At 52.3% G+C, this 11,779-nt stretch overlaps 2 protein-coding genes across 2 annotated transcripts; one reads left to right on the top strand and one right to left on the bottom strand.

Moving 5' to 3' along the window:
* Positions 1–529: 529 nt before the first annotated feature.
* PRPF4 (pre-mRNA splicing tri-snRNP complex factor PRPF4) lies at positions 530–9,120 on the bottom strand. The gene is made up of 14 exons (XM_064468801.1): positions 8,987–9,120; positions 8,113–8,290; positions 7,720–7,906; positions 7,414–7,501; positions 6,536–6,615; positions 6,178–6,271; positions 5,133–5,227; positions 4,760–4,818; positions 4,000–4,123; positions 2,736–2,825; positions 1,477–1,599; positions 1,212–1,319; positions 1,008–1,126; positions 530–831 (listed from the first exon to the last, which is right to left on the bottom strand). The coding sequence occupies exons 1-14, from the start codon at positions 9,056–9,058 to the stop codon at positions 638–640; spliced, it is 1,611 nt and encodes a 536-aa protein (XP_064324871.1). The 5' UTR covers positions 9,059–9,120; the 3' UTR covers positions 530–637.
* Positions 9,121–9,136: 16 nt separating this feature from the next.
* CDC26 (cell division cycle 26) lies at positions 9,137–9,784 on the top strand. The gene is made up of 2 exons (XM_064468809.1): positions 9,137–9,291; positions 9,379–9,784. The coding sequence occupies exons 1-2, from the start codon at positions 9,211–9,213 to the stop codon at positions 9,559–9,561; spliced, it is 264 nt and encodes an 87-aa protein (XP_064324879.1). The 5' UTR covers positions 9,137–9,210; the 3' UTR covers positions 9,562–9,784.
* The last annotated feature ends 1,995 nt before the right edge of the window (positions 9,785–11,779 follow it).

Raw genomic sequence — 11,779 nt, 5'->3', positions numbered from 1 at the left:
CGGCTCAAGGAGCTAGGATGTGCGGTGGTATGTGGAAAAGAAAAACGTCCCTGGCCTTTAACATCCACTGCGAGCGAGTACAAAGGGGGTGCAGACCTCCGCACACAGAGACTACCTTTGCGGAGGCAGGGGAAGCAGGGTTCCACATTCCCGTAACTCTGCCAGCTAGATTTTCTTTCCTTAAATGCAAATCAAGTTTGAGGCCACAGGTTCCTACCAAAGGCTCTGTGAAAATGGAAGGTAAGAAGGGTGCCTACAGAGGCTGTACAACACACCATACTGGAGGTGGTCTGTGGCTACCTACAAGTGCTTAAAACAGACTGGAGAAAAACCTGTGAGCCTAACTTGGAAGGGAGGGCGGGCGCAGATGGAATCATCTCCCAATTACAGCAGAAAGCAGTATCTGCTGTAGTTTTTATACAAACAAAGCCCTAAAAAGCAGAACATCAGCCAAGCCCTGGCAAACACAGGTGTTTCAAAACCACCTCAACACAAGATCAGCCAGCGATGACAGCTGCCATACGGCATGTTGCAACAACCGATTCCTTTTTTTATCTTTAATATATAAAAAAAAAAAGCAAGTCTTAGTTCGAAGCCATTCACATCTCCATTCCAGTTCATCAGCAGCACCTCGGAGCTACTCTGCTGTCCACAACTTGAAGGTTCTGTCATAGGAGCAGGTCGCTATCAGCTGGCCGTCGAGGGAGATATCCAGTCCCATCACCTTTCCCTCGTGACCAGCCAGTGTCTTCAAAGGGGACCAGCCGGGATGAGTCCATATCTTTGCGGTGTTGTCGTACGCGCCTGTGAGCAGGAAGTTCCCGTGATTGGCTGCAGCAGAGGAGGAGAAGGGAGAAGTGAGATTTGCACATAAAAACCATGACAAATTGTCTCTGCTAACCAGTAGAGGCCTTCTTGACATGAAGATGCATTTCTGAGTTGCCCCATCCCCTCCCACTTCAGCTCAGGAGAGCAGGGATGAGGAACGTCAGACAGGAGGCACTTACGTTCAAATTTCACCCCGGTGACCAGGTTCTGATGGGCAGGAATGGTGTAGATGCACTTCCTCTGGCGGAGGTCCCAAACCTTGCAAGTGTTGTCACCGCTGCCAGTTGCGACGTGGTATCTGCCAAAGGGTGGAGGAAGAACATGTTGGGAGCTGGGGTTTGTACTCGGAGCTCCCATGTAAACCATGCAAGTTCTTTTCTTACCCGTTTGGGGAGAAGTTAACCCCGTAGATCTCCTTCAGGTGGCCTTCTAGGAACATGATACAGCGTCCTGTGCGCAAGTCCCACACCCGGCCAAAAGCGTCCAGTCCCCTAGGAAGAGAGAACCCAAGCGTTGCCCATCAGAGACTTCAGCAGCTGCCAGAGTATACTCAGCCTCACCAGCAGAAGCTGCTGAGGCACTTGTCATCAATCAGCAACAAAACCTTGATAATATTTCACGTCCAGTCCTGACACAAAGCAAACTCACCCGGTCCCAGCAAGAGACCCATCCGTGTGAAAGGCAATGTCATAGACACCTTTGCTGTGCCCCTCCTGATGGAGAATCTCCTCCTGAGCTTCCAAGTCCCACAGGCGCCATGAGTGATCGTAGCTGTAAAAAGAAAGCATTTGTCCAACTGAATCACAGAATCATTAAGGTTGGAAAAGACCTCTAAGATCATCAGGTCCAACCTTCAACGCAACACCACGATGTCTCCTAAACGATGGCCCCAAGTGCCACGTCTACACAGTTTTTGATCACCCCCAGGGATGATGACTCCACCACCTCTCTGGGCAGCCTGTGCCAGGGCCTGACCGCTCTTGCAGTAAAGACATTTTTCCTAATCTCCAACCCAAACCTCCCCTGACGCAGCTTGAGGCCGTTCCCTCTCGTCCTGTCACTAGTAACTTAGGAGAAGAGACAACACTCACCTCACTATAACACCCTCTCAGGTAGTTGCAGAGGGCGAGAAGGGCTCCCCTCAGCCCCCTCTTCTCCAGGCTAAACCCCCCCAGCCCCCTCAGCCGCCCCCCAGCACACTTGTGCTCCAGACCCTGCCCCAGCCCCGCTGCCCTTCTCTGGACACGCTCCAGCCCCTCCAGGCCCTCCTTGTCCCGAGGGGCCCAAACCTGAGCCCAGCATTCGAGGTGGGGCCTCCCCAGGGCCGAGCACAGGGGCCCCATCCCTGCCCGGCCCCTGCTGGCCGCACCAGGGCTGACACAAGCCCGGGGGCTGGTGGCCTCCTTGGCCACCCGGGCACTGCTGGCTCATGCCCAGCCGGCTGTCAGCCAGCACCCCCAGGGCCTTCTCCGCCGGGCACTTCCCAGCCCCTCTGCCCCAGGCCTGGGGCGCTGCCTGGGGTTGGTGTGACCCAAGGGCAGGACCCGGCACTGGGCCTTGTTAAACCTCACACAACTGGCCTTGGCCCATCGATCCAGCCTGTCCAGGCCCCTCTGCAGAGCCTTCCTGCCCTCCAGCAGTAAATAATAAATAATAAATGTATCGTCAAGGAGGATAATGGGATATTTCACTAACTCAGTGGGCATTTTATTTCCAGCTAGAGACCAACAGGGTCTCATATGAGGGGCAGAGAAAGGAACCCCAATGACTCACTGTTATTTCCACTGCAACAGCCCAGCCGTTGTGAAGAATGGCCAACCCTCACTGACGCTGGGCTCCTCTGCGGAGGAGCTACCAGCCAGACAGCTAATGGTAATGTCTTAAAGCAATTAACCAAATCTCCATACCAGGTAGTACCCAGGAACCTCCCAGATGGGTGCCACATCACACGTGCCACTCTCATGCTGTGTCCTTCAATATCTGCCACCGGTTCATCACTGAAAAACAGAAACAAAAATCATCAGACACCGGTCAGAGGTGGCTGGCTCTAGACAGGCCTTTGCAAACATGATCACAGCAAGCAGCTGCTAATTAAACACAAGCCAGATGGGAAAATCAGAGTTTTAACTGATGACTCTGGATTCTACCTTTTGTTCACACAGCTAAAGCTCTAAGTGAAACCCCTTTATCCACACTCATGTTGGCTATAAAGTTCTCCTGGGATAATTTTTTCCTGAAAATTAACACGGCCCATGTTAACAGCACTTTGAAAGTAGTAACAGCAGAAACAAAATGCAGACTCCCTGGGCAGCAGGGAGCTCTGCCGTGACTCCACAGAACACATCCCGAACTACAGCAAATGCAGCTATTCTGAGGAATCGCAGAGACAAGAGTGAGTATGTAGTCCTCCGGAATTACAGGCAGCAGGTCAGTAGCCGCCAGCAGAACACCTGAACAGCATTTAGAGTTTCTTTCCAACACACCGACTAAAGAGACGTGGTGACATGAGACTAGTGAACATCCTCTCCCTTTGCAGAGGTATGATTCTGCAACTAGGAACAGTGGCTTTCAGCTAAGCATAAATAGCTGAGGATCTCAGAGCTGCCTGCCTCTTCCTCAGGTGCACTGCAGGGCCCCATCTGTCAAACACAGCAGATGCTAGGGCTCAGTATTTACACCGTTCTCTTCTTCACAGGCTTGAGACAGATGCTGTGAATCTCCAGAACTCCACTGTGCAATGACAGAGCCACTTGTGTTTATTACTGGACAAAGCTATGGTGCATGGTCATGTATTTGGTTAGTCCCTCTCTGAACACTGGTGCTTCCCAATAACTCAAAGGGTCATTTCTTAATATCCAAGAGGGGAAATTTTCTCCTAAATAAAAGGTTAGAATAAAACAATCTCTGAATCTTCCATCCATCACCCAAAGCAGATTACCAGTGCCCAGCAGCAATTCTGACTTGGTTCTTTTCAGACCTTGAGTCCCCTAATCAGGGTGACCTCTTTTCCTGCTGAAGAGGGTGGCAGATGCTGAGGCCAGGAATTGCACTGGTATAACTACAAGAAAAGGTTATATTTGCAGGAGGACAGTAAAAGTCCAGTGTTAAATAACACAACATAAACCCCAAAACAACAGTGTTGCAGATGGGCATGCCTGGTCTTATTCTGACCTTTCAAGGCTCCAGAGTTTGACAGACCCATCAGCCGCACACGAGGCCAGGTTAACGTCCTTCTTGTCTAGGGAGACGGTGGCTTTGGGATGGAAGACTATTGCTCCCACGTTGGTGTTATGTCCTTAAGAGAAAGGAAAATCAAAATTCATACTCTGCCGCATGATCTTGGCCAGTTCTTAAGAAAAACAGCATTTCTTTGTTACTAATTAGTCAGGTACCAGTGAACACTTTCACTGCGTCCTCCCAGGTTGGGTGAAGTTGCGTTGTAACCACCCAACACATCTGTCCTGCAAACAGCTAAACTGCAACTCCAGTAGAACTAAGAGTATCAAACACCAAGTTTTGTAACTCTCAAAATGCAGTGAGGATTCAACATGTCAATCAACAGATTTGTCCTCACATTTGTATTTAGTCAAAGTTGTGACCACTGTTCAAAGAACCTTACTGCTGTTAAGTGGCCTGGCCAAAAATGCGGATATTTGGCTCAAAACAAGAACATCATTTGAAACAAAACAAGAACATCATTCAGAAACAGAAACAACAAACTCAGGTCTTGGCTCTGAAAGAAAGGCCAGGACTTCCTCTTGAGTATGAGACACATGCCCATGCTGCGCAAGCCTGAGTGACGCTTTCATTCGAATAAAATCTGCCTAAAGAACACTACATTTTGAGTCATAAAGTAATTCAGATATGGGAACTCAGTCCAGAGAGGAACAAAAGAACTAAGCAAAGAGTCTCAGTGGAAGCCACTCTCTACCTCGTAAGGTGTGGACAAGGTTGCAGTCAGGCACGGACCACAGCTTGCACAATCCACTCCTGTTGAATACAAGAAATAGACGTCAGTGTAGACAGGAACATCAAAGAAGAGATCAAACAGAGAGCTGCAAAACCACCCGGGGGGGTTCTGCACTGGCTAAAATACCAATACACTTTGGGCAACCAGCCATAGGGACTAATGGACTCAGATTAAAATCGCTGCTGAGCTTTAAAACAGAGTTAAGAGAGTTCTGAGTAGGAAGAAAAAGCATTTCTGAACTCTCACAATTCACAGACCTCCAATAAGACCCCTCTCCTTCACTCCTGCTGTGCTCTCCCGGCTGCTACAGCAAGTGCTGTAAAAGAGAACTTACCAACAGGCCGTAGCGAGGAGTTTGGAATTGGGGCTGAAGTGGCAGTAGGACAGCGGGCGATCGTCTCCAATCTGACTGCAGAAGTTATTCAAGGACTGTAACCAAATACAAAGAAAATGATAAATGAGTAAAGTACAAACGACCTAGGGAAAGCCCTGGCCAAGGACTGAGGTGAAGGAGGCAAATGGAGGCAGGAGGAGGCAGAGGCCTTTGGAAAGTCGGTTTCAAAGGGAGGAGCTACCTCCGAGCCACTCCAGCTCCAGGCACGAGAGCTTCTGAGCCAGCCTGACCGACGTAAGCTAACGTGGCCCTGGGGCACAGCGTAGGTCTCAAGGTGCTACCCGTGGCACTTGTCACAAATAAGCCCGCGGGCCTGCTTTGCAGCTACAGTTTCGACAGAGAACTTACTGTAGCTTTGGCCTCTTTCTACAACTCATCCAATTAATACAACCAGAAAGACTGGGGCAGGCAGTGTGGTGTGCTTAGGGGAGAAGTAAATCCTCTGGCAGCTAATGCCTCTGGGTGTAAACAGGATTAGAGCGGCAGCACACTGTGTGCTTGAGCCATTCTGTTCAGTTAAGCTGGGAATCTGACTTAACATGCTCGAAAAGGGCATCTCAAGAGTCATCTAAAACATGTTCTGCATTACTGTGTTGGTCATTATCTCCCTTGGTTTTGTGCACTAGCGACCATTGTACAGGAAGAAGAAAGTGAGCAGTCCCTTCCTAGCCAGCTAAACCCGTGACAGCACCAGGAATAAATTCCTTTAGCTTCACAGGCAAGTGGCAAGGCGATGCGGGGATGTCTCTTCACCCCTCTGCCATGCAAGGGGACAACTAAAGTACCTCTCTCTGAATCACTGAAGAAAGTTAGAACATGCTTTATGCATATCATCAGGGAACAGAAGAAGCAGAGCTTTCCAATAGGTGACAGGCACAGCACGGAAAACTACATGCACCTCCGGGCAGCTGATCTCTTTCTGATCTCCTTGGAGATCAGCAAAAAGTTGTAAACACAGCAGCTGAGCAGCAGCTGCCAAACCTACTCGCAGGGATTTGTGTAGCTCCTGTCTCTGCGATGTCCTGGTTGCCTCTGGAATCTCTTTGAGCAGCCGGGCTTCTTCTAGCCGCTTCACTGCCCTGTGAAAGGAAAGGTGGAGTAACAAGTCCCTGTATTTTCCCTGCCCTGCTGCTGGAAACAGGCCTTTCCTCCTTCCTCCCCCAAACTGGGCTAGCACTACAGTCAGTCAGAGAACTCAAGCCCTAAGCAACCTGGCCTTGCCTACCAGCGTATGTTCCCCATTCCTTTGATCTCAAATCTCCTGCACTACCTGTGGTGGGATTAGCAGCTAGATTTTACAAAAGGTTGCACCTCCCTCCTTCATTTGTGCTATTCTTCCCTACCTGGGGAGCGAGTAGTTAGCAAGCCACAGCCTCGCTGTTTTCAGACTGCGTGGTCCTTCGTGGTACCAGGTTTGCTGATACTGCAAGGAAAAAAAGCAAAACTGAAGAAAAAGCTGAAGCGGTACTGCTCATCCATTCAGCTACCTTAAATAACCTCTTAGTACATAAGTGCCACCACAGCATCTGCTCTTAAATCTTGCTGTGTTAAAGCCTCTTTTTAAGGGCATTTCGCATAACTACAAGCCCTACAAAAAGGGATTGAGAGAGACAAGTCAAACCCTCTGCCCTACAGATCAGATCCTGATGTGCTGCCATTTCATTTGAGAATATTCCAATTGAACACTGATTCCCTTTTACTTAACGACGTACAGCTCCCTCCTTCCTTACGCATCACCCAGTAAGAAGAAAGCCCAGAGCTGCAGAAATTGTCCTTACTTCTTACAGCAAGCCCCAGAAACAATAAGGAAAAAATGGACTCAGAGAAGAGAAAGGAGAAACAGAAGGAAAAGAGAAAGGAGAAACAGATGCAGTAGCAGGAACGTATTTTGTCTTCATACTCGGGAAGAAAAAAAGAACAATAAAGGACACACTATACTAAGTAACAGTCGAAACGTCTGATCTCCTGCTTTGTGTGCTGTACGCAGCACGGGACTTAGCCTGCAGCACAAGCCAGGCTTAGCACTCCTGGATTTAGGTAACACATTGCCACCATTTTGCTAAAATGGGCAACACAGAACGAGCAAGAAGGGATGACATGAGAATCCACAGACCGACCGAAACCAAGAGTCCCGGACATCGAAGAGACCGTGAAAATAAGGCACCTCAAAGAGTATCACACCCACCTCCCTCAGCAGCGAGAGAACAAGAGAGACCATTACCTCTTCTTTGGATTTTTTAGACCTGTCATCATCTTTCCTGGTCTTTTTTAATGCGTCTGTGCCAACCACTGAAAGGATATTTCTTAATCTGGAAAGAAACACATTAAGTTGTTTTCACTCCGTGAATTCTCAGCTAACCTGACAAACAGTCACAACCTGCCATTCTTTCTTCCTCAGCACTCTTGCTGCATCGTAATGAAGCACTACTGACTGGCAGCACTCACTGCACCCCAACTACAAGGAAAAAGTCAGGAATTTGATAAATCGAGAGTTCCCCGTCCACAACACTCAGGGCAGACACAGCACCTCTCCCTCCTTTCCGCAGGACCTTCTCCAAAGAGCGTGATGGGCTCCCCCAGGGCTCGCAAACAGGCCTTCACTTCAGAGTCGTCAGTGGACACGTTGATCTGCCGGGCTCTCTTCCTGCGCTCAAACTCGGCCAGCACTTCTGCCTGCCGCTCGCTCATGTGGTCTTCCAGATCAAAGACCTCACCTGAAAAAAAAAGAAACCATCAGACTGAAAACAAGGGTTGGACAAGAGATCCCTCTCAAAGAGGAAAATCCAAACAAAGCACCAACAGTCCACACAATGGCCTCATGGTTTTGATTTTAAATTACGCTCAAAACTCGATCAGAAGCTGTTGAAAGTGTCACATTCCAGAGCTGGGGGGAGGGCAGAAGGGTGCTTAAACATCTCACCACTGCTTATGTTGATGTTGCCAGCCTCGAGCGCAGCTTTCATCCCTTCTTTTCCCAGCAATCCCGATTCGCCTTTTGCCAGACGCTCCCTTTCCTTCTCTTCCAAACTGCCATAGAAGATGGGGGCCCTCTTGGGCGGAGGAGCATCGCTCTCTTCTGCGGGCTTGCTCTTGGTGGCCTGGAAGGTAAGGGCAGAATTTTAAGCGTGTTTTGGCTAAAAAGGAGACAATTAACAGCTTGTTTGTGCAAAAAAGCACTGCTCTTCTATAGAAAGTTAGTATGTACGTCATGAAGACCCTGAAATTGAATGTGAGGTGTTGATCTTGGGAAGTCGGGCTGTGCCCCAAGCGCAAAGATCAAAAGTAAAATACCATGTTGAATAATTCGCTTAAACTGGACTATGTTGTCTTTTGATTCTTTGTTATCTGCGTTGACCTCAGTTTTAAGGCTCTGGAGTTTTGGTGTTTTTTTTTTTTTATTTTTTAAAAAACTGTTAGAAAACGAGGCTTTTCCTCATCTTGGTGGAGAAGCCCCAGAAGAGGCGTGAGCGACGCCGCCCGCCGGCTCCTGCCGCCCTCCCTGGAAGGCCGAGGGAGATGAGGCTGAGCGGCTCCTTCCCCCCAGCACAGCCGCGTTACAACGGGCTTCCCACGAAAAATCAAAGGATTCTGTAAAAACGCGTGAAAACACGCGAGCGGCGCGGCCGCGGGCCCTGACGGGTTCCGGTGGCGCCGAGGGCGCGGGGCCGCCCGCCCGCACGGCGAGACCCACAGGCCCGAGGGCGACGCGAGCGCCCGGCGGGGCCCGCGGGTGCCGGTACCGCTCCCGCGGGGGTAACGGCCCCGCCACACCCCCCCCCCCCCCCGCCGCTCACCTCCGCAGGCGCGGGGGCCCGCACGGGGGCCCGCGCGCCGCCGCGCGCCGCCGGAGCCCGCACGGCGGCCATGGCAGCGGCGCGGCGGGAGGGCAGGAGAGGGGCGGAGCCGCGCCGCCCCCGGGCCCCGGCGCTTCACAAGCCCTTCCGGGGCGCGCGGGGCGGGGCAGGGCGGGAGGCGCGGGGCGGGCGGCGCGCGGCCCTCGCCGGCGGAGGCAGCGGCGATGCTGCGGCGGAAGCCGACGCGGCTGGAGCTGAAGCTGGACGACATCGAGGAGTTCGAGAACATCCGGAAGGACCTGGAGGTGCGAGCGGGGCCGGCGGCGGCCGCCCGCGGCGGCTCTGCCCGCCGCCCCTCGGGAGCGCCCTGACGCGGCTCCTCTGCCCCGCAGAGCCGCAAGAAGCAGCGGGAGGAGGCGGAGGCGGCGGCGGCCAGTGAGGAGGCGGCGGCGGCGGCCATGGCGCTGGGCACCGACCACAAGAGCCGGGAGCAGATGATCAACGACCGTATCGGCTACAAGCCGCAGCCCAAGGCCGGCGGACGCGCCGCCCACTTCGGCACCTTCGAGTTCTAGCGGCGGGACCCCCCGGGGTCCCCCTGGAACCCCCCGCCCGGGGCCACCGGCACCCCCCGGGGACCCCCGGCCGAGAGGGACACGGGACACGGCCAGCCGCCGGCCGGGCGGGGCTGGCGGGCCGGGCCTCCCCCCCCCCCCCCCCCGCACCTCGCTTTTGCTCTTGTTGTCTTCTTCGTTTTGTTTTTTTAAGTTTATCTGGTTAACACGCCTGTGAACAGCCCTTGGCCAAGTGTCTTGTTTTAAATAAATACGTCTTTTCTAAAAAACACAAAAAAAAGAATCACACGAACCGCTTTAAAGCGGCTGCAGCGACCACGCAGGCAGGGACAGAAGCACCCAAAGCCCCGCTGCTCCCGTCGCCTGCGTGCGCCCCGGTACAGCGAGGAGGTAACACGCTGCGGCAGGATCTTTTGGGGAATCTTTTGATTTAGCAATCTTAAAAATGGTGCCAGGGGAACGTGTTGGTTTAAACCTTTAGCCCTACGAGTCGGTGACCCCACTAAAGAGAAGATGCTGGGGAGCACCTGGTCAGTGTTTTACACGCCTGCGTGCGGGAAGGCAGTGGGTGTCACAGCTGGGTACGACAGGCAACACTTCATGACTGAGCAGTGTCCGGAGGTCAGGAAGGAGGCCTGATCGCAGTCAGCCCGTCCCAGATGTTTCACAGAGGTGGCCCTGCGCCGCGTCGCAACCAGCGGCACAGCTGGGATGCGGGCCAGGCCCTTGGCAGGGAACGGCTGCACACCTGGATGCAGCAGGACATACTGGGCACGTGGACGTGGAACGATATCCTGTGTTTTCTGATTGAGCGGTTTTTCCTTTATGCTTACCCGTTTCACTTCATTCAGCCCAGGGTGTGTCACCCCAGCTCCGCTGGTTTCTCACCCTGTGATGGAGTTTCACGTAGCTGCCAGCGATGCCTGTTGTTTCGATCAAAGGTCACCAGCTATTTCCTTATAGATGGCATCACATAAAAAGCAGAAAGGGGCATTGATTTCTGAAAGGCTAAGCAGCACGTACCAGGATTTACAGCAGCGCTTTGTACCACCGTTGGCTGGCCGGGCACGTAATGAAAGGTGAGGTGATGCAGAGCCCCAAAAAGGAGTCTAGCACACAGGCAGGTGACCCGATGGAAGCAAGTTATAAAAACTGAAGCAGCTTGTTGGTGTTTAGGAAACTGTTCCCTGCAGCCCGGGGAGGGAGGCAGAGCAGGGTGCCAGCAGCCCTGGGGCCTGCACCAGGACACCCACAGGGAATTCAGAGGTGGAACTGGAGGCATGCTCTGCTCCTGGCTGGGACTGTTGCGGACCATCTTGCAGCACAGCATTCAGTTACTTTTTTTTTCAGTATCTAAAGCAATGCTCCAAGCCAGACTTGTTAAAATTCATGCTTCATGTGTTGTAGGTGCATCAAATTTCAGGTCGGGCTGGGGAAATGTACAAAACTTTAAAAACTTTTCAAACTGGAAAAGGCCACAGTCTGGCCTAGAGCAGAGCTGCTGCTTTTCCAGTCTAACACCACATAAAATTACCCAGGACCACTCTGCTCCTCAGGCGCTCCCAGCACGCCCCAGGTCTGACAGGGAAGCGGCAGGTTCCAGACATCAGGTGGTTGCACAGGGGAAGAAAAACCAACCCAGCCACTCATTTCTCTTCTATGGATGAATACAATCTAGAGTAAATCTCTGTGAGGGAGACTAGTATTCCTTGCCGTACACAGACACCTTCCATGCACTGAGGGGCTTGTTATCACAGCTCCCTAGAACTCTCATCCTTTGACTACTCCCTCTGTAGGTGAAAGCACATCTGGGAGGCACCGATTCATCTTCCCGTCCTGGCTTTCCCCACACTCCACAAAGTGTAACTGGACTGAAACAAACGGCAACTCCATGGCCTCCTGCATTCTTGTTCCAGCAGCTTCAGGGCTTGGTGCTTGTGGCCGGGGCAGGCCCAGAGGATGCTGCTCCTCACTCCCATCCCCAACCACCTGAAGGCAGACGCTCAGCCCCTGCTGCTCACGCTGTGCTGAGTCGTGCCAGAGAAAAGGGGCAGGGGAAGGCCAGGCTGGAGCTGCCCAGCTGCGGGGCCTCCTGCTGATAAAAACGGGCACTTACTCTTGAAGTCACTTTCTGAATGCTGCAGTAAGAGCCACCAGCCTCCACTTCAGCTGCAGTCTCTGCATTGGGGATTCTTTCCAAAACATGCATCCACCACAG

Source organism: Phalacrocorax carbo, chromosome 18, assembly GCF_963921805.1.
Source record: "Phalacrocorax carbo chromosome 18, bPhaCar2.1, whole genome shotgun sequence".
Classification (NCBI taxonomy): domain Eukaryota; kingdom Metazoa; phylum Chordata; class Aves; order Suliformes; family Phalacrocoracidae; genus Phalacrocorax; species Phalacrocorax carbo.
Note: the sequence above shows the minus strand (reverse complement) of the source record. Positions and strands in the feature narration are given on the sequence as shown.